Genomic DNA, 22,012 nt, shown 5'->3' with positions numbered 1-22,012 from the left:
CATCTTGGGAGTTGCCAATCACCAAGCCGACTGGTTGAGCCAGATGACAGTAGATCACGGTGAGTGGCAGCTGGCTCCAGATGTATTTCACGAGATCTGCCTCCTCTTTGGAGATCCGCTGGTGGACTTGTTCGCCAGCCTGACCAAGGCCCAACTTCCCTGATTCTCCCGCTTTCCTGCATGCAATGCGGAGGGCATGGACGCTCTCAGGAGCCCGTGCCCCCCCCGGTCTCCTTTATGCTTTCCCTCCCTTTCCCCTCATCCAGGGAACCCTGAGGAAAATAGTGTTTGAAGGGGCCCACATAATCCTGGTGGCCCCATTTTGGCCGAGGCGACCTTGGTTCGTGGACGTAGTTCAACTATCCATCTCTCCACATTGGAGAATTCTCCGGGAGGAAGTCACCCTGTGCCCGGGGATCCTGGTTCATCCGGAGCCCCAGTGGCTCCAGCTGACCACCTGGCACTTGAGTGGCGCCTCCTGAGGGATGCTAGCCTGTCCGCCAAGGTTATCTCCACCATCGAGGCAGCAAGGCACCCGTCAACCACTCGAATTTATAATTCCACGTGGTCGACTTTCGTGTCCTGGTGCGGGAGGTTCCACATTTCCCCGGCTTCAGCCTCGGTCGCCCAGGTCCTCGAATTTTTACAACACGGTCTGGACCATGGCCTCTCTCATAACACTCTATGGAGACAGACGGCTGCCCTCTCTTTGGTCTTAGCAGGAGAGGGTCATTGGTGAAGCGTATCCTCAAAGGGGCAGCAAACCTATGTCCTCCTCCTGTACACAGGTTCCCCATGTGGGATCTCTCACTGGTTCTTAAAGCCCTTACTGGGGCTCCCTTCGAACCATTGAGGACCATATATCTTAGGTTCCTAACCCTGAAGGTGATCTTCCTTGTCGCCGTCACCTCGGCTAGACGGATTTTCGAATTGGGTGCCTTGTCATCCAAGGAGGATTTGTGCCAATTCCACCAAGACAGGATTGTCCTGAGGCTTTTCTTCCAAAGGTTAACTCCCTGTTCCATAGATCGCAGGAGGTTGTTCTTCCAAACTTCTGCCCTTCCCCTTCCCATGAGAGGGAGGGCCACTGGCACCGCCTAGATGTCCGCCACGCCCTACGCATTTATCTGAGGTGTACATCTCCTATCAGGCATTCAGAGGCCCTGTTCCTGTCCTTCCAACCTTGCACACTAGGTGCTAGGGTGTCTTCGACTACCATAGGCAGGTGGCTGTGACAGGCCATCATGGAGGCCTATCAGGCAGTACACCAGGTCCCACCGCAGGGCATTACTGCCCACTCCACTAGAACCGCGGCTACCACAGTTGCATGGGCTATCAGGGCTCCGCTGGAAGATATTTGTAGGGTGGCCACTGGGCCTCACCTTCCCCCTTTATTCGACACTATTGCTTCGATCGTTTCGCTTCGGTGGACACGGCCTTTGGCCGTCAGGTGCTCCAACAGGTGGCAATCCCCCCTCCTCTGGATTCAACGGGCCGCCCTGGGACTTAGCTTGGGTATGTCCCTGTTGGAGCCCCTCCCGCCAAAACTACAGGAAAAAGAACCTTGGTCCTTACCTGAACGCTACTTTCTGCCCATGGTTGATCAGATGGGGTCGGAGTGGTTGATGTCTTTTCTCTGTATGTGTGGTGTTGTTTCCTTACATAATGCTGTCAGCTTCTCCATTCGACCTCGTGAAATTGGGAGCCGAGAGGGAAAGGAGGATACTTAAGAAAAATCCCTCAGTCTCTGGACCAATCAGGCTGTGACTAAACGCTGTTGTAGCCCCTCCCACCTTTAGTACAGAAAAGAAATGTTCAGGTAAGGGCCAACGTTATTTATCACAGAAGGACAAAGGAAATTTTTCCTAGACTGTTCCATATAGAAAGCGTAAATCACTATGTGTGGCTACAATGTCAGAAACACGTTTAGTAATTAAAACATAATCATTCTGCTCTGTTCAATATGACTTTCCACTCTAGCAAATGTGTGAGTTTTGCCTAATGAAAGGAATCTGTTATCTCCTAGCAACCTCCTCCTTTGTAGCTACATGGGAATGAAGGTTGAGGCTTGGGAAGAAGGAGAGGGGAGGGCGCCTCTGTTTTTTTACTCCACTCTCCACTTTGTTTTTGTTTGGAGTAATTGGAGTGATTAAAATTCCAGATCATGAATAACTCAGAAAAGTGGTAAGGAAGACACACAAGAAAAATACGAGTCAAAATAGCATCAATCTCGTAATTTTTCTATCTTACCGGTATTTGTTGTGATTTCTTTAATCATACTGTGTCAGGATTTTATCTTCTTAATATTAGGCTTGCTCATCATTTGATAAGAATGCACCAAAACTTATACATAGGCATAAAAATTATGTGTTGAAATATTTGCAGTATAAGAGGACCTCTAGTAGATCCGATCAGACTAATAGAGAATCAACAGTGGCTAATCAAATGCCTCCAAGAAGGATGGAGCAGGAGAATGAGTATTTAACTCAGAGACACTTAGTAAACAATTCAAGCTGTGAGGTGAACCAGAGTCTTTCTATTCTTTACCCAGCCCCTTAACTACTACACTTCCTTGCTCTTGAGTTAAGAAAGAGGAGCTGGCCCAAACTCCCTAAGGGAACTTCCATGATTGAGGGGAATTGAAATTTGGCCAGGGGCTAAAAGAGAGTAATTAGTCCAAAGACAGCCATTGGGTTTCTGTAGTGAGAGGGAGACTTGAACCTGAACTCCCCACTTCTTATCTATCCTACATCATCTAGTTCTAATATCATTACCTAGTTTTAATAGCATTGCAATAGCATTTAGGCTTATTTACCATCCAATGATGCTTTACAGCATAATCTGGGCACTTTACAATATAGAAGCATTATTTGCCCCCAGCAGTCTGAGTCGTCATTTTACCAACCTTGGAAGGATGGGCATCTGAGTCAACCTTGAGCCCTGTTGTAATCAAACTCCAGACTGTGGGCAGAGTTTGCCTTCAATACTGCATTTTAACCACTGCACCACCATGCGTTGCTTTGAAATGTACTGGCTTGACATAGAGATGCGTGGACTTCAGTACCATAAATCCCCCACTCAGCATACTGGCTTGGGAATCCTGGAAGTTGAAGTCCATCCATCTTAAAGTTGCCAAGGTTGAAAAACACTGCTTTTATTTATTTATTTGTACCCCACCTTTCTTCTGCCAACCTAGCAGTTCGAAAACACATAAAAATGCAAGTAGAAAAATAGGAACCACCTTTGATGGGAAGGTAACAGTGTTCCGTGTGCCTTTGGCGTTTAGTCATGCCAGCCACATGACCATGGAGACATCTTCGGACAGTGCTGGCTCTTCGGCTTTGAAACGGAGATGAGCACTGCTCACTAGAGCCGGGAATGACTAGCATATATATGCGAGGGGAACCTTTACCTTTACCCCACCTTTATTGTTTGTACAAACAATTCAAGGCTGCGAATATATCAGACATACTTTTTTCTTCCTATTTCCTCCTCTCCCAACAACAACTCTGTGATATGGGTTGGGGTGAGAGAGAGAGTGACTGGCCCTAAGCTTTCATGTCTAAGGTGGACTTGAACCCACAGTCTCCTAGTTTCTAGCATGGTACCTTAAGCAATAGGCCAAACTGGTCACATGCTTTATATGATATATGTTGTGAATTATAGGCGATTTGTTTTTTTAAAAAGCCCATATGAAACTTTTATGTGACTCAAAAATGGCAGGATTTTTTATGTAACAGTTTTAAAAACATTTTATTCATGTACTTTTTAGTAGTCAAATTGATATAAAACAATATACCCAAGTCTTTTGAATCATTACTTCTTATTTCTTGTATACGAATGTTTTTGCTGTGGAGAAAGAAATGAGATCTTATTCTTAGCAGCTGTTTCCAAAGCCTCCTGAGCATATTTATTATATCCTTTCTAAATGAATTCTGTAAATATTGGTAGCTTTAATACTTTTATATTTTTAGTTCTGATTACACACATATTACCTGGTTTATTAAGTGAAATGCTTTTCATTACTAGCATAATTACACTATTGGAATTATAAAGATTAAATACAGTTAAATTTTCAGTCTCTACCCACACTTCTTTACTTGGCACTATAAATTCTTTTCCACCTTTCTCAGGTTTCTTCAGGCTATTATCATTTCTGGGTTTAACTTATTTATAAAATCACTGGTTACAAGACTAGTTGTATATATAAAAATATCAAAGTATAGGGCTTGTCATGTGACTTAAAAAGCATAATGGAAAATATCAAATTATTAATCTCTCAGTAGAGACTTTCCTGGCACTGGTCAGGACACAACAAAAATTCTGCTCTGTGCTTTTATATTTTCTTTTACATGATTATATGACTACATAAACAAAATCAGGTCTGTGATTAGATCTAAGGCAGTAAGAATTTAGTTAATGAAATGAGCTGTAGGTCTAATGAATAATAATAGGGTATTGCAGTGGCTTAATTGATGATCAGCATTTGTTGTTTCTGAGTGGGAGAAAAACATACATTTTAATCTCAAAGTAGAAAGCATTTGAAAATACAGGAAGAATATTAAAAGGGGGAAAAGAAATTTCTATTTATTAATGTATGGGTTGAATTCAATCCATTTACTGAAATAATTATGATTTTAAAATATGGCATTTACTTGTTTATCGTTGTGCCTGCTGAGTGGCCAATTTATGATATGAACAAAGTGTTCATTCCAGTTGCTATAAAAAATAAACAATGAATTTGGAAATAGGCAATCCAAATTCCAGTAGCCAGCTATAAATTTTAGAAACCTATATGACAAATTTCAGTGTCTTCAGTCATTTCAAAGAAGGAATTAATTTAGGGGAGAAAGCAAAATATAAACATTCTGTAAACTCAAGCAATACTGACTGGCCTGTGTTTTGTGTTTCAGCGATGTGCATACTGCAAGCACCTTGGAGCCACTATCAAATGCTGTGAAGAGAAATGCACCCACATATATCATTACCCATGTGCTGCTGGAGCAGGCACATTTCAGGATTTTAATAACTTTTCCCTTCTTTGCCCAGATCACATCGACCAGGCTCCGCAAAGATGTAAGTAGCCATATTAAATAATGCTGAAAATATGTAATAGAGCCTCCTAATCAGATGTTTGTTTAGTTATTTCAAATCTCTATGGGTTTGATTGGATATTATTTGCACAGATTGGTTTGGCTCCTTGGCTGTTGTTTTCATATTATTGATTTTTTTTAAAAATGTTTAATTTGTTGTGCAATAGGCATCTATATAAATCGAAGGAATAAATTAAAAATAAAATGAATTGGAATAGATATATCTGCCCAATGTGGGTGGGTTTTTGCAAGAGCTATGATGGGATGAAGGATTATAGGCAAGGAGATGGTGCAAAATTAATTTTTCCTCTTTCCTATCTAGTAGCTGTTCAAATTAAATGTTGAGAAATGACAGAAGTCAGATTGCCTTATTATCAGCTAATTTAAGATCAATTTGTTCTGCTTTCTCATCTTACAGCATCTTTCTTGAAATATAAATGGCTGTTCCTACTACACTTTTCTTTTTAAGTAATGGCAATAATTTCTCTAGTACCAGTTTAAATTTAAAGACTATGATCTGTATATAATAACAGACTTATGTGGACATTAAATGTTTTATTTTCTGGGTATATTTTTCATACGTTAGAGTTAGGGTTAGGGGTTACGGTTAAATAAGGATTAGGCTTGCATAATCCTTATTTAACACCTGAATAAAATTTATAAAATTAAAAAATATATATCTAGCTGTTCCATCTTTTGAAGGTTATTTTCCATATAAAATAACACAGAATTCATATATTAATTTGTAGCCAAGGAAGAAGCTAACTGTGCAGTGTGTGACAGCCCAGGTGACCTGTTAGATCAACTTTTTTGTACAACCTGTGGCCAGCATTACCATGGAATGTGCCTGGATATACAAGTGACACCTATCAAACGGGCAGGTTGGCAGTGCCCTGATTGTAAAGTGTGCCAGAACTGCAAGTAAGCAAAACTGGAATATAAAGTGTTAAAGCACTGGTCCCCCATTTAAAATTATTGTCTATAGGTAGTCCTTCTTAGTGGCCACTTTTTGGGACTAGAAACTCCTTAACTAAATCCTGCAGTCACTAAGTGGAAAATCATGTCATCTTGATAGCTCATGTCTTCACTTCTATCATTTGTCATTAGTGAATATATTGTTAGCTGGAATATCACATGATCATGATGTACAATTTTACTTTCATGTTCTCCATTAACTCTGATTATTGCTAATCAGTTAGAAAACACACAAAGCTGATCCCCTGATTATGGGACATTGCAATGGTCACATATTTTTACACCATTGTAACTTGAAATAATTATTAAATAAGGCAATTGGTTAGCGAGGCTTACCTGTAGTGTTATGAAAAGATGAAGTAAAACGTATGATTTTTTTTCTGTTGAGTGCATTGGAAGACAGGTTATTCTAAACATTATCAACAAATGACACTTGCTTTACTATATTTGCTTTACTACATAACCTAAATAGATTTGCTCCTGGAAATTTTGATTTTTCCACCATTTTTGCTTCTTGTGATGGTTTCTCTTCTAAAATAATCTCCCCTAGATGTGGTCTGTGTGATCTATGAAGAATGGAGAAAACAATCTTTTGGACATGTTTTTCAATAGAGTTAGAAATCCCTAGTGTGGTTTTAGATAAAATGCTGAATTTAATATAAAACAAGATACATCTCCAACTTTTCACAGTGTGTTTGCTACACACTGTATCCATACAGTGATACCACACTGATACCATAAAATACTCACTGTGTCCTTATAAGTTTCAGAATCAAGACAAGTGATTTATAATACTCCACAATTTCTTTAACCACTGTTGAATTTGATATTACTTTTTAAATCTTGCTTCATATTATTAGATTCTGAGAAGACCTGATAACATAAAATTGCTGTATTTATTCCTTAATATTTGTGAGGCCATGTACTCCCATGCATCATGGATATAATATGCTTTAGGAATGTGCATTATTTCTTACACTTAAAGATGAAATGGTATATCCATTAGAAAAGAGTTGATACCATGGCATTAATCATAGACATTGTGTTTTATTGAGACTTTAGCATTTCATTAGTCTTCTTATTGTCTCTCACTGTTTATATTCCTCTGCCTTGCTTCTAAGTTAAAATTATTTTATCTTTGCATCCAATATAACTTAAATTATGGATCTTTCCCTTAGGCAGTCTGGAGATGACAACAAAATGCTTGTCTGCGATACATGTGACAAAGGGTATCATACTTTTTGTTTGCAGCCAGTTATGGATTCTGTACCAACAAATGGGTGGAAGTGCAAAGTAAGTTTAAATTCAGTTCCCTAAATGTAGAGCTTGTGTGACATTGAAGTGCAAGTTGTGTTTTAAGAGTAATATTCGGAAGTCTGCAGGACTGATGTTCTTCTGCAGGGCCTTTTCTAGGGAGAGCTGCTGCTGCTCAAATGGCGGAATGAAATTTTATTTACATTTTTAATTATTGTTTGTTATTTACTACTATTATACTGCATTGCAAACTGCCCAGCCATCTTTTGAGCAGGTGACACATAAATAGTTGTATTAATAAACTTTAACAGAAGGTATAAATTGCTGAATGGGGCAATTTAAAAATGTTCTATGTAGATGGCGTTATTAGTTGATTGAAGTTTCTCAATTAATTGATGTTTTGATACCATAAAATAGAATGGCTAAAAAGAACCCCTCATTTTTTGGACTTTCAGAACTGCAGGGTATGTGCAGAATGTGGCACACGGATCAGTAGCCAATGGCATCATAACTGCCTTATGTGTGACAGTTGTTATCGTCAACAAGATAACCTGCCTTGCCCTTTCTGCGAAAAATCCCCCTATCCAAACTTGCAAAAAGAAAGATTGCATTGTCATATGTGTAAAAGGTGAGAAGTGTGTTTTTAATTCTACCTTAATTTAGTCCTCTGCTTGTTGTTAACTATTTTAAAATCATTTCAAGAAGAATACACCAATATTACTTTTCTTTGGTACTTAACCTGTTGTATCCACTACTGATCTTAATATCTAACAGAATAGTAATATGCACAATAACTGATACTAATTAGCCATGAGACTCAGTGCTTAAACTCTCACCAACTTCTGTAAAATCATATCCTATATCATATCCTATAAAAGTTTGACTAAGAAGTGTGGTTGGCTTGTTACCATTTATAATGGAACTTATTTCTTGTTAATAAATTATATATAAGTGCACAGAAAACAGGTAGTCCTCAACTTACAACAAGTTTGTTTAGTGAACATTCAAATTTACAATGGCACTGAAAAAGTCACTTATGACCATTTTTACACTTACAACCATTGCAACATCCCCATGGTTGTGTGATTTACATTTGGATGCTTGACAACTGACTCACAATTATGACAGTTGCTGTGTCTAAGTCATGTGATCACCTTTTGCGACCTTCTGACAAGCAGTCAATTGTGAAGTCAGATTCACTTAACAACAATGTTACTAGCTTAATATGTGAAGTGATTCACTTAACAACTGTGGCAAGAAAGGTCATGGGACAAAATCACTTAACCAATGTCTCATTTAGCATCAGAAATCTTGGGCTCAATTGTGGTCATAAGTCAAGGAGTACCTTTACTCTTCCTCTTCATTAGTGAGTACGGCATATTACACCAGTTATTCAAGTAAAACAATAAATATTAAAAAGCCTAATTTGAAATGGTCCAAAATTTTGAAAATACTTCCCCACCACCACTGAAAATGTATATTAGCAGAAGAAATTAACACATTAATCTGAATTCTAAACCTACTATTCCCTGCAGGTGGATACACATAGGATGTGATAAGCCTTCTGACAATGAACTGGATATTCATTTAAAAGAATATATTTGCAGTCTTTGCAAACATTCAGATGTAGATCAAGAACATACAGAAATGTGTGAGATGATGGAGACTGAACAACTTTTACCAGAAGTTGACACAGGTACGGGCAACCTCTTATCTCTTCATGCCTCTTGATGATTTTTCATCTGAAGTCTACAAATTTCTTCCTTTTCCAGATTATTGATGCAATTATTTTTTAAAGTCTATATTGTTGGAATGTCTCGATAAAATTCTCCAGAAAGACGTCCAAATTTTAGTGTGACTACATTTTGAATGTCATTTTCCTTCCCATCATTAAACTCAAATATGAAACATTCCCAACTCTTCACCATGTAGAAACCTAACATAAGAACACTGTTCAGAGTAGAAGTTTTCCCCATGGTTCGAATGAGAAAAATAATTAGTAAATGTACAAGCTTGATAATGTCTTTGCTTTTGTTTTAATATCTGCGCACATGACATAGAAATGGAAAACATAGATTCAGAAGACATAGGAAATCAGAAGCCGTTAGTACCTGAAGGTGGCCTTGATCAAGAATTGGTGGTTGAGACTTCTACAGATACTGCCCTTTCTTTGACAGCACAAGATCATATATGTATGTATATAAAATATGGTCAGAATTCTAGAATATTTGGAAAATGTAACAACATTTGAGCAGTGCATTTTCTGTTTACAATAATAGGGGTTTTGGAATACAGAGTTCCTAAAGGTTATAGAAGAAACAGATGTGTGTTTTGTATAGCTATTCACCCTGCAATCTTCTGATGAAATATATAATATAACACCAATTCTTTATTACAGTCAAAGATCAGAGATAAAAGATATAACTGAAAGAAATATAAAACAGAAAAATACACAGCTTTTAATCAGTGGAGTTAGTAACATTTTTTTGGTCTCCTTTTTTCAGATTTATTTTTTTCTAATGATATATAAATGTGAATGAGTGGCATTGCATAATTTTGTAAAATAATTATTTCATATTAGAATTAAAGCAGAATTTTTTAAAAGTAAGAATAGGACCTTTAAGAAATTCTCATTTCCTAAATTATGCCAGTTTATGAAACATAAATCTGAAATGTCACAATTCAATTAAAACTGTCCCAATAAACAAATAGGTTCTTACCCAGATCTGTTTCTGAGCGAGGCAGATTAATAAAGAATACTGAAATAAAATATTTTATTAGTTTCAGCCTACAAGATCTGAAAGATTGCTTGAATAGCAATAGCATTTAGTGGCCAAATTATTTACTGGCCCCTAGCATTGTCCAGCACTCTCTGGGCAGGGTTGCGGTATAAGAATTATTTGCATTTGGTCCACAACAAATTTTACCAACCTCAGAAGGATGGAAGGCTGAGTCAACCTTGAGCCCTTTCACAGTTGAACGCCAGGCTGTGGGCAGAGTTTGCCTAAAATATTTCACTTTAACCACTGCGCTATCAGGGCTCCCTTTGGATGTCAGTTAATTGTTCATCATGATATATGTTTTCTTTTTAAAATTATGATAACTTAAAATTCATCAAATTTAATACAAATGTGATAATGTACTCAAAAAAGCACATGTATTTGTCTAATCATGGATGAAATATTTCTTTTAAAATGTTGATTACTGAGAATTTCTAGTTTGCTAAATTTGATACTAAAGTTTATAAATATTCTGGGCTAATAAGAAGAAAAATATAATGTTTGTATTATGCGATCCAGTTTGCTGTAGCTCTTAAGGCACTGGCTAGAAACCAGGATATTTTTATTTTGATCCCAGCTTGTGCACAAAGCCAGCTGGGTGACCTGGACCAATCAGTCCCTCTTAGTCCTAAGAAGCAGACAATGGCAAAACATTTCTGCCAAGATTCTGCCAAGAAAACTGCAAGTCTATAATAATTCATATTATATTCTAGTTATATATTCTTATACAGGTAGTTCTCGACTTACTGTTTATTTCATTTAGTTACTGTTTGAAAGTATAACAACACTGAAAAAGTGACTGATGATAGTTTTCACATTTATGGCCGTTGTAGCATCTCCATGGTTACATGATCAAAGTTCGGATGCTTGGCAACTGATTCATATTTATGATGGTTGCAGAGTCCCAGGGTCATGTGATCACCTTTTGCAACCTTCTGACGAGCAAAGTCACTGGGGAAACCAGATTCACTTAACAACCATGTTACCTGCTTAACCACTGCAGTGACTCAATTAATACTTGTGGCAACAAAGGTCATAAAATGGTGTGAAATTTAGCGTCTGTCTTGTTTACAACATAAATTTTGAGCTCAGTTATGATTGTAAGTCAAAAACTACCACTGTAAAGGAGGCGTGGACATGACATAAATTTATACAATTATTTTATTTTAATAGAAAATGTTCCCCCTTTTATTATTGGTAAAGGTCTGGGCTGTTTAATTGAATGGACATGTGTTTGTTATCTAAAGATAAAAGATATTATGTGGTATATAGATTGTAGATTTTTATTTTAAGTTGTGATAAGAAAATTTATATTTAGGTTAGATAAATATGTGAAGGGATAGATTTACCAATTATTAACAGCAAGATGCTAACTGGAATCATGTTTTCATAGAGAGTAACAGAATTAAAATTCAGAGTTCAAAAGCAGTCAGGTTAGACATTTATCTGCTTTCCACTTCCAAATTTTCAAGGAAAAAAATATATATATTTTTGAAAGGATGTCGCTTTCTATTGCAATACCATCATATGAGATTAAAATACTGTATCCACATTTATTTCAGGCCTCTCATTAGATGAAAAGAAATACGAACTGGAGACCCAGGTCTCCAATCATTTTGATACAGAAGAAGGGGAAACTTCTGTTAAAAATACTCCTGCGTCTGATAGCAATCTCTCTGATAAAAAGAGGGAAACCCCAGAAAATATTCCAGAAATAACACAGCAAGAATCAGATAAACAAGCTGAAGAAACAAAACCATCAGAGACAAGCACTGAGTTGGTGGAAGTGCCCCAGGAGGAATGTCAGCTTCTTCAGATGGAACCAGAGAATATATCCAAGATACCTGAAACTTTCATTTTGGTCGGCAAAGAGCCAATCTCCAGTCCTAAGGAAGAACAGTCTGAAACAGTAGCAGTTCTAGAAAGTACAAACGGAAGAGAGACTCCTGAAGTGTCACCTCTTCCTCAAAGTGAAAATTGTGCAACTGAGAGTTGCCAATTGGCAGACAAGCCTTCCGAATCATTGCCCAAGACGTTTTCCCCACGCCCATCCTCTGTTGAAATAAGCAAACCTGTTGATGGATCCTCCTTGCCAACATCTTCATTAGAGCCAAGTGCATCCCATGATATGCTGCGATGTCAGATGTCACCATTAGAGTCTGCTGCGGTCCTTCCAACCACATTTGTATCCCTCACTCCAAAAATTGGAATGGGAAAACCTGCTATCACTAAAAGAAAGTTTTCTCCCGGGAGACCAAGGTCAAGACAGGTAAGCGTATTTGCTAAAACTCATTGCAACCTAATACAGGAAGTATCACCATTTGTTTAGGGGCTTTGAAGATACAACAATACTGGAAAAAAAATATCTTGTGAATGTTTTTCACACTTAACGACCATTGCACAATCACATGATCCAAATTCAAACTTGGTAACTGGTTCATATTTATGATGGTTGCTGTATCCTGAGATCATGTGATCACCTTTTGTGATCTGACAAAGTTGAAATAGAGGAAAACTTTCTTAATAACTGTCCCACTTAGCATCATAAATTTTGGGCTCAATTGTGGCCATAAGTCAGGGGCTACCTGTAATAATGTAATGTTTTGACTATGAGTCCCCATCTTTTTATTGTAACTTATAATTTTATTGCTATATATATATATATTTGTATGTTTATTTCTTTTCATTTTCTAAGCCACCCAGATTTGCCTTGTGGTAAGATGGACAGCAAATAAATTTAAGAATAAAAATAAAATAAATAATATAATTGATGTTTGTTCCCTTTGAAAGAGCAATTGTGGTATTTGAGTATGTTATTGTACCAATAATTATAAAGGAACAAATATTTATAGTAATAAATGGAAAACTCCTCTAAGCTAATAGCATTTTGAAAACAGACCAAATTAAAAACCTCTTTCAATTCAGATCTGAAATGCAGTATATGAATCACATCATTTTTCCCCTGCTGTTGCTTTCTGTTAGCATATTAGAGATAATTGTTTACTGGTTTTTCTCAAAGCTTTCTATATTGGTTTTTTGCATGAGTTTTTTTTCCGCAACGGAAAACATATTTTTCATTATTTTTTTGTATAGGCTCTTTCAGTATATATAGAGCAAGCCTTTATTTCTTGCAGTTACTATAGAGCTACGATCACAAAGATTTGTAGTACAACCTATTTAACTCGTTTCTTTAAACCCATCATCTTGCTTGTAAAGAAAAATAATTTCACTAGCGATATGATGAATTTATCGGTAGTTTTACTTTCTAATAAATCTTATTTCCTTATTTCATTAATGCTCAGTGAGCACTAAACTAAATGACTATAAATATACATAATGCTTCAACTACACTTGCTTGTTTTTTCCCCTACTTCTAATTTATAAAGAAGGTACTACTCCATTATTTTTTAACTTTAATATGAGTCTATTGCAATGTTTATGAATTGAAGATTAATGCCTTGTTATTCCATACCAGGCCAGATACTATCCTATATTACACATGTCTGAATTATCTATCAATCAAGATTATTGTACCAGTAAAGCTCAGAAAATTTACATTGTAAAATCTTGTTTCTTCCATTTTGTTGGTATTTCATCAGAAGATGGAAGCTATTCTAAATAATATCTTTAAAAAGAGATCATCATAAAATTAACTTATTAAATGATATCATATGCTTTTGAATGCATGGTTCTAAAAAGAATACTCTTCTCTGAAAAACTTAAAGACTGAGTGGAATTAGTCTACTGATCAGGCCTGAATAATAGCAATGTTTATGGATAAAGTGCATGAACATGGTGGCTCAGTGGCTAAGACTCTGAGCTTGTCAATCAGAAAGGTTGGCAGTTTGGCAGTTGAAATCCCTAGCCCTGCATAATAAAGTGAGCTCCCAGCTTCTGCCAACCTAGCAGTTCGAAAGCATGTAAAAATGCAAGTAGAAAAATAGGGACCACCATTGGTGGGAAGGTAACAGCGTTCCATGTGCCTTTGGCATTTAGTTATGCTGGCCACATGACCATGGAGACCTCTTCAGACAGCGCTGGCTCTTTGGCTTTGAAACAGAGATGAGCACTCAAGGAATTCATTAAGTTTTCTGTATGAAATGAATGAAAGCCTCAGCTGCTTTTTATAGACTATAGCTTGGCCTTGAACCCCATCTTACCAGGCATTCTCATTGAAAAGCTGACTGACCTGACCCTCCCCCCCCCCATTTGTGAATGGATCAAAGACTTCCTGATGGATCGGCCACAAACAGTAAGGGTTGGGTCCTTTACATCTTCCATGCTGTGGCTCAGCATAGGCTCCCCTCAGGGCTATGTGCTCAGCCCCTACCTGTACTTGTTGTATACACATGACTGCATATCCTCTAATCCATCCAACATCATAAGAAAGTTTGCAGATGACACAACGGTTCTGGGTCTCATAACTGGAGGGGATGAATCAGCATACAGGGAAGAAGTCCAGAAGGCATCCGCATTGTGGTCAAAAAACAATTTACATCTAAATACTAGTAAGACAAAGGAGATGGTGCTAGATTTCCAGAAGCACAGAGAGGAACCTGCCCCACTGTATATCGAGGGGAGCTGAGTGAAGAGGGTTTCCTCTTTTAAATTCTTGGGAGTGCTTATTAGTCAAGATCTCACCTGGAAAAACAACACGTCTCTGGTGATTGGAAAGGCCTAACAGAGACTTCATTTCCTTAGAGTCCTGCGAAAAAATCAAGTGGAACAACGGCCGATGACCTTTTTCTATCAGTCCACCATAGAAAGTGTCCTCACATACTGCATTACAGTATGGTATGATAGTTTAACTGCTATGGACAGGAAGGCACTATAAAGAGTTATCAATTCAGCACAAGAAACCATTGGTTATTCTCTAACACCACTGGATGACATCCCCAGGTCTTGCTGCTTTAGCAGAGTAAGGAAGATATTCAGAGATGATTCACGCTCTGGTCAATGTCTCTTTGCACGTCTACCATCGGGCAGAAGACATTGAAGCATAGCCAGCCGAACAAATTGGTTTAAAAATAGTTTCTATCCTTGGCCTGTCAGACTCTTAAACACAACCACTAGTTTTTCTTTTTCTTTTTTTCTTTCCCCCTAATTACTTGCATTGGGATTATTCTTTATACTATGTATGTTGTTTGTATTTGTTGTCATGTGATTGCACCAGTGAGGCTAAAACCAATTTCATTATCTTTATTTTGTACAATGACAATAAAGGCTATACTAATATTAAAAGAAAGGGAGCTTTGCCCTCGTAGAGCTCGGATTTTGCAGCAATAGGCAACATCCTGGCTATAGAAACCAGACCTTTCATTAGAAACGATACCAAACAAACAGTGATGGAAAAGGTAGAAGGGGCAGCTCCTCCCTTAGACATAGAAGAGGCTGCTGTTTTGTAGAGTTAGGTATCTGCCTTGTGCCTGTAGTTAAGCCAAAGAATAAGGTAGACGGCCAGAACAGGAGCAAGGCTCAAGTACTTGGGCCAATATTATTATGGAAATGTTGAAGCCGCAGCAAGAGGAAAGGCATTAAAAAAGAGGAAGAAGAGTAGCTTTGGAGGGAAAGAGAAGAAAGATGGCAAAAGAGCCATATAGGTCTCCAGACCACACACCCAAGCATTCACATACTCGTAAACTGTTTACTCACTACCCACCACTCTGGATAAAAATGTTCCTTCCTGGCTGCTTTCTGCTGCTTATTTCCACACATACACTTGTAGTAAGTCTGATAAATTTTTGTAAGAAACAATTATTTTAAAGATTTCTATCAGGGTTGGAGTTAGGGGATAATAGATTTGTTTGTTCCTTGGAGAGTTCTCTATCTCAGAATTTGGCTTTCAGGCATAATGTGAGGGATGGAGTCTTCCATATGATATTTCTGAATGGTGTTTAATAATATATATTGCTTACTTTTAAGATATGTAATAAAAGTATACATGATTATTATCAATTTTATTTGATATATAAACTTAGTAGTTACATATGTATTAAAAATAATGCTTAAGCCACATGCTACTCAGAGATATCTAAACTGACCTCTTGTCTTTCATGTTCATAGGGCATTTTTTATTTTAAATACTCTTTGTCTGCTATTCTTAATAGCCCTGCTTAATAATTTTGTTTCAAGTTATCTTATCTACTGTCTCTTACAGTCTGATTTTAAGAGATTAAAGATCTTTATATAACAATAGGCAAAATATTCCCCGAAGTCATACATCTTATAAAAATTAAAGTTATAACCAAAGTTCAATGGCATCTTTTTATTGTTCAATAGTTGTTTATTTTCCTATCTATGTTTTTTTATATTTTTATCTTCAACCACTTATCTATCTTCATTCAAACATGATCTTCATCATTTATATATGTGAATGTTTTATACATTTATTTTCTCCTCTTACATATTTAGGGTACTTGGAATAGCCATAATACAGCAAGCCCACCTTCCTGGTCCCAGGATATTTTAGAGGGTCGAGAAGCATTTAAATCTAGACAACTACCTGGCAGTGCTATTTGGAGCATCAAAGTGGTAATTAATCTTCAGTTAACTTTATCGCAGTCATTCACCTGTATAGATAGTCCTTTTCTTACAATCTTTTGTTTAGTGATTGTTCAAAGTAATAGTGGCACTGAAAAAGTGACTTATTACTGTTTTTCACACGTGCAACTGTGGCCGCATCTCCAAGGTCACGTGGATGATCAAAATTTTGATTTTTGGCAACTGACATGTATTTATGTCGATTGCAGTCAGGGACATGTGATCACCTTTTGCAAACTTCTGACAAGCAGAGTCAATGTTTTAGTTACATGTAGTGAACCACTGCCTATAGGCTGTCTACAGTAATACTACAGTAATACTACAGTAATAAATATATTACTGTAGTTGTTAATCTGCAAGGATTAATTCAATTGTTCTGTATTTAAATAGGGTCGTGGATCGGGGTTTCCAGGGAAGCGGAGACCACGAGGTGCAGGACTTTCTGGAAGAGGTGGGCGAGGGAGATCAAAATTGAAGAATGGAATAGGATCAATTCTTGCTACAGGGGTAAGACTCTATGGCATAGCCTCTTAAGTGAATTAGCCCAAACAAAGCCTGATAAAAGTCATTGCTGACTTTTCATAAAATAGTTGTTGCCATAATACAAAATGTCATAAAACATTTTCTGTGCTGATGTTTGACTGCTATGAAGTTTAAAATGGGCTGTTTTCAAGGCAGATACATCTCTGAATATATCCCAGTTTTTCCACTGTATATTAGAAGGTCTGTCATGGTTGAAAGCATTGAGGAAAAAGAAGTATCTCTGAAAGGATGATCCATGGGTCATAGACTGTCTATTATATAACTGAAATTAAAATTGTGGAAGGGCTGCGTATGGTAGTTTTTTCTCTTCAGTGAAAGACGGATGCAATATTTTGAATGCATATGGCTCACATGTCTACATCTCAAATAATTTATGGTCTATTGTGTAACAGTTAAAAACTGTTATTAAATTATTACAGTACCCCATTTAATTCTTCTGTTCTATTTTGCAGGTCACAGATATGGATAACTTATCCAACAAAGATGAAGAAGAAAACTCAATGCATAATACAGTTGTCCTGTTCTCTAGCAGTGACAAGTTTACTTTACATCAGGTTGTAATACTCAGATGTACTTTGTTACTTTCTGTGTAAATCTGTGTGTCTGTCTGTCCGTCCGTCTGTCTGTCCATCTAGACTTTTTTTTTGGAGAGTAATCAAACCAAAATCTCTTCTCATCCATCCACCCCTGCCAAGTCCTTAGCGGTGGCAATAAATAGGTTACAAAATTCCAGGCACCTGTTAAAATGAGAGAATGTGAAGGCATTCAGTTCTAGGACGTTACGTTTCACAGTCCACCCAAGGGAAGAGGGTGTTGGTGGGCCCTCTGTGTATTAGGAAAGGGGGATGGATTGACATTAGGCGTGTATTATCATGAATAGTTGTCCAATTTCTTTCCTCTGAAATTCTGATAAGCTGCTCATTTGTCTTCCCTGAAAAGATGCAAAAACAATTCTATTGCCCCTGTATATTTTCTACATCTATGGAAATGTTAACAGTTATGAAATCTTTGCCTAAACATTGATGCATTTTACCATGACAGTGTTACTAAGTCTGTGATTTGGTTCCACAGATTTTACTTTTTTACGTTTCTCACAGATACATTAGAGCGGAAGAAAAAAAGGCTTTCTTGATCATAACAACTCACTCCATAATTCTGATTTTCTTTACCCGTAGATCAGCAATATGCCTTTCTATTTAAACCATTGTTCTTTTGAATATTAAAAAAGAACTTAATTAGATTGAAAAGGGTTTTAGTGTCTCTGTGATTTTCTTGGGTCTAAAATCAATTTTCTTCACAAAAATGTGAAAATTTTACAATAAAATTTACTAATACTATTGAGAATGTAATAAGTGTATATATAGATTATGCTAATAAGTAAGCACTATACCCATGAATTTTCTGTAAGGACATAAGAAAAATTTAAAAAGGGTAGAAGATAGATAATCATCAGATGCTCTTGGGGGAGGGAGTGGAGTTGGAATGCCTAATGCTGTCTTTTATTTGAAGATACCTGTTTGATATTCCAGGACATGTGTGTAGTTTGTGGGAGTTTTGGACAAGGTGCAGAAGGCCAATTACTAGCCTGCTCACAGTGTGGTCAGTGTTATCATCCGTTCTGTGTGGGTATTAAGGTGAGTGTTTTGAAATACCCATGCTTGCATACCTGTTTATCCTTAAAAGCCCTGTGTCACTTGGGTCTAGATTACCTGTGGGAGAACATTCCCTTTTATATAATCCTACCCTGATGATCCCATGGAAGTCATTTCACAGGGACTTAGAGCTGAGCTCTTCTTGTAGCTTCCACAGGTCTCTAGTATGCACGCCTTGCTAAGCTGAGAAATGCTTTGTTTTCTTTTCAAAAACATCAGTCTCTGATACATTTGTTTTAATAATTAGTCAGATAAATTCATTTTTAATTTTTAGATTTCAACTTGATTAATTAATTTATTTAATGAATTTATATAGCCACCCAGCCTCCCCCCAGGTAATTCCGGGCATCTTACAGCATTTTTAAAAATCCACCATATAATAAAAATCATCACCCATCACCCATAGCAGCCACAATACAATCAAATCTACCACTTCTTCAGTTTTGTCTCTATGCATGATCCCCAGGCCTGCTGACAAAAATCATGTTGTTAAGACCTTTTGGAAAAGCAACTGAGGGGGGCAGCTCTATCCTGGAGAAATGATATTCCATAAGGAAGGGGTCACCACTGAGAAGGCCATTTTTGCCAGATGTACATTCCTAATCAATGAGATCCATAACATACCCTGCTTTCCTGTCCTATTGGGCCAGATGGATGCATTAGAGTTAAGGTTTATCTGTATTGTAACCACTGAGAAAATTTAATAATGGCCAGTAATAAAAACATCAGTATCTTCATCTTCCATATCTGCCATTTAAGATTTTTAAAAATATTTCAAAATAATCCTTTGAAAAAATTTGTCTATAATTTGTTAGCAGCTTGCAAAATACTTTAATGGCTTTGTATATATATACTATACAAGTTATTTTGCAGTTATAAATTCTAATAATAATAATAATAATTCTAATAATAACCTTGCTATAATGTTATATATTAAATATAATATATATAACTTTATATATTATATAAAGGGATTTATATCCCTTTATATATTATATATTGGGATTAACAATAACTGCTGTATTTATTTAATGTTTTATATTTATCAATAAATCTGGATTGTTAAAGATTTATGCAAAAATAATAAATTATTTGCTATTATATAAGATATAATTTTTTTTTTTCAAATGCACTTAGTTTACAGTAACAATTTTCCCATACATATGACCATTTAATTTAAAAACTACCTACATTTCGTGGAAAAAAATTGCACTTTAGAAGAATATACATTTGAAACACTTTGTAAAGGAATGCCAGTAAAAGATACTCTAATTGGTCTTGGAAATCAAAACCCCAAATAACTAACCCAAAAGCCCAATTAACTAACATGTATGATTCAATTTTTTTAGCAAATTTTAAAAAATGATTTAAATACATTTCAACAAATGTAATGACAAATATTTTGAAGGGGTTTTTTTTTTGTAACTTGTTTTAAATAATTTGGCATAATCACAAAAGCTTTCAACGTTTAAAGTGCCCTTGATTGACAGGTTAGGAAGTGATTAAAGCACTTTAAAATTTTGCAATTTTATATAACGCAAGTGATGTGTTTCTGAGTATAGGCAATATAGTAGACATGGAAACCTTTTGTCTCCAATTTTCTCACTCTTGGTCACTTAAAGATGTTATAGACTTCAATTCCCAGAATTCCCAGCTATCATATGACTGAATATCCAATTGCCACAGAAAATAATGTCATTTGGATGATGTTTAGGGGATCCTAGGCTATCATCATCCAACGAAAGGCAATAACATTAAATGCATCCTCCGCGCCTCCCCCCTATTTGAACAAGTCTTATGCTTTTTTTTTTTAAAAAAAAAAGCTATTTGGAAAACTGTGACATATTTGTCATCCCTGGAACTGACAATTTGAAGTTTTATGAATTTTAATTGCATGCCTTCTTCGATATAGATTACAAAAGTGGTGCTCCACAAGGGTTGGAGATGTCTGGAGTGTACCGTTTGTGAAGCCTGTGGAAAGGCTACAGATCCAGGAAGATTACTTCTTTGTGATGACTGTGATATCAGCTACCACACTTACTGCCTGGATCCACCACTACAGACAGTTCCCAAAGGAGGTTGGAAGTGTAAATGGTGTGTGTTTCTCTATTGTTATTATTATTGTTGTTGTTGTTGTTGTTATATACTTCATTAATTAAACATGAAACTCAGCCAACTGAACATTCAAAAATGCATTACAAATACCAGTGGCTGGTGCTAATGCTTGATACGGTTTGCTGGGTATCAACCAAGTACCTTCTTAAAATATAAGATGTTCCGAGTAGCACAGTTTTTTTCCAGTTCCGCTGGTGTTATTGCAGGAAGCTGCAATTTGTTGATGTATCTTGTAAAATTCTTGGACATGGTGCCAGGTGCCCCGATGACAATGGATATCACTGTTACATGCTTCATCCATAGCTGTGTAGTTTCGATGGCCAGGTCGCAATATTTCATTATTTTTTCTAGTTCTTTTTCTTCGACTCTGGCATCTCCAGGAACAGTGATATCAATAAACTGTACACTTCGCCCTTCTACAACCGTTATATCTGGCGTGTTGTTCTCCAAATGACAATCCGTTTGTATTCTAAAGTCCCACAAGACCTTCTCATTTTGTTATTATTATTATAAATGTTGTTGTTGTTATTTTATTTTATTTTATATTTTTTGAGTTTAAATCAAATCTTTATCATGGTTATAGACCACCTTATTTATGTGTGTGTGTGTGGGGGGGGGTGTTTGCCTCAAATTTAAACATGCATTTCGGTGAACTATTGGAAGATGCCTAACTGCAGTACATAAAGTATTAGCAGATTTTAATTAACGTTCGAATAATACGAGTGGGGAAATCATACATGCCCTTCAGTAATTGACATTCCCAAGCAGAGTAATGTAGGAGCCGAAATTGAGAATTAATTTGCAAACACTTTGGACTTAGGGTTCTTAAAAGACTTGGAAGATGCATCCTGCCTTTTCACATACATATTTTCGGGCCATTGGATCTGGGGTGATTTAGAATGTCCTGGTAGCCATGACAACCAAGAACAGTTGCAGCCGCATAGTACATTATTAAAAGAGTATACTTGTAGCTCAAGGTTGAACTATAGAGTCCTTGATGATCTTTGAGCTTGGTTATTTTCTTGGACATTTTTCATTACTCAATTAGAGAATATCTCCA

The 22,012-nt window shown here is 36.7% G+C and overlaps 1 protein-coding gene across 14 annotated transcripts in view; it reads left to right on the top strand.

The window, feature by feature from the left end:
* Nucleotides 1–22,012, top strand: part of KMT2C (lysine methyltransferase 2C) — a 167,606-nt gene that overhangs the window by 83,446 nt on the left and 62,148 nt on the right. For 13 of the 14 annotated variants that reach the window (XM_087712468.1, XM_087712460.1, XM_087712459.1 and 10 more), the window contains 12 exons: nt 4,914–5,076; nt 5,843–6,014; nt 7,247–7,361; nt 7,778–7,950; nt 8,858–9,018; nt 9,383–9,514; nt 11,665–12,371; nt 16,514–16,633; nt 17,033–17,149; nt 17,638–17,739; nt 18,715–18,819; nt 20,750–20,931. In XM_087712468.1, coding sequence (XP_087568594.1) covers nt 4,914–5,076; nt 5,843–6,014; nt 7,247–7,361; nt 7,778–7,950; nt 8,858–9,018; nt 9,383–9,514; nt 11,665–12,371; nt 16,514–16,633; nt 17,033–17,149; nt 17,638–17,739; nt 18,715–18,819; nt 20,750–20,931 — 2,249 coding nt within the window. The remainder of the gene's footprint in view (nt 1–4,913; nt 5,077–5,842; nt 6,015–7,246; nt 7,362–7,777; nt 7,951–8,857; nt 9,019–9,382; nt 9,515–11,664; nt 12,372–16,513; nt 16,634–17,032; nt 17,150–17,637; nt 17,740–18,714; nt 18,820–20,749; nt 20,932–22,012) is intronic. The other variant, XM_087712464.1, reaches the window with a different exon arrangement.

Source organism: Thamnophis sirtalis, unplaced genomic scaffold (assembly GCF_051295495.1).
Source record: "Thamnophis sirtalis isolate CommonGarterSnake01/CBP01778 unplaced genomic scaffold, rThaSir2_p1.2 scaffold_4, whole genome shotgun sequence".
Classification (NCBI taxonomy): Eukaryota; Metazoa; Chordata; class Lepidosauria; order Squamata; family Natricidae; genus Thamnophis; species Thamnophis sirtalis.
Note: the sequence above shows the minus strand (reverse complement) of the source record. Positions and strands in the feature narration are given on the sequence as shown.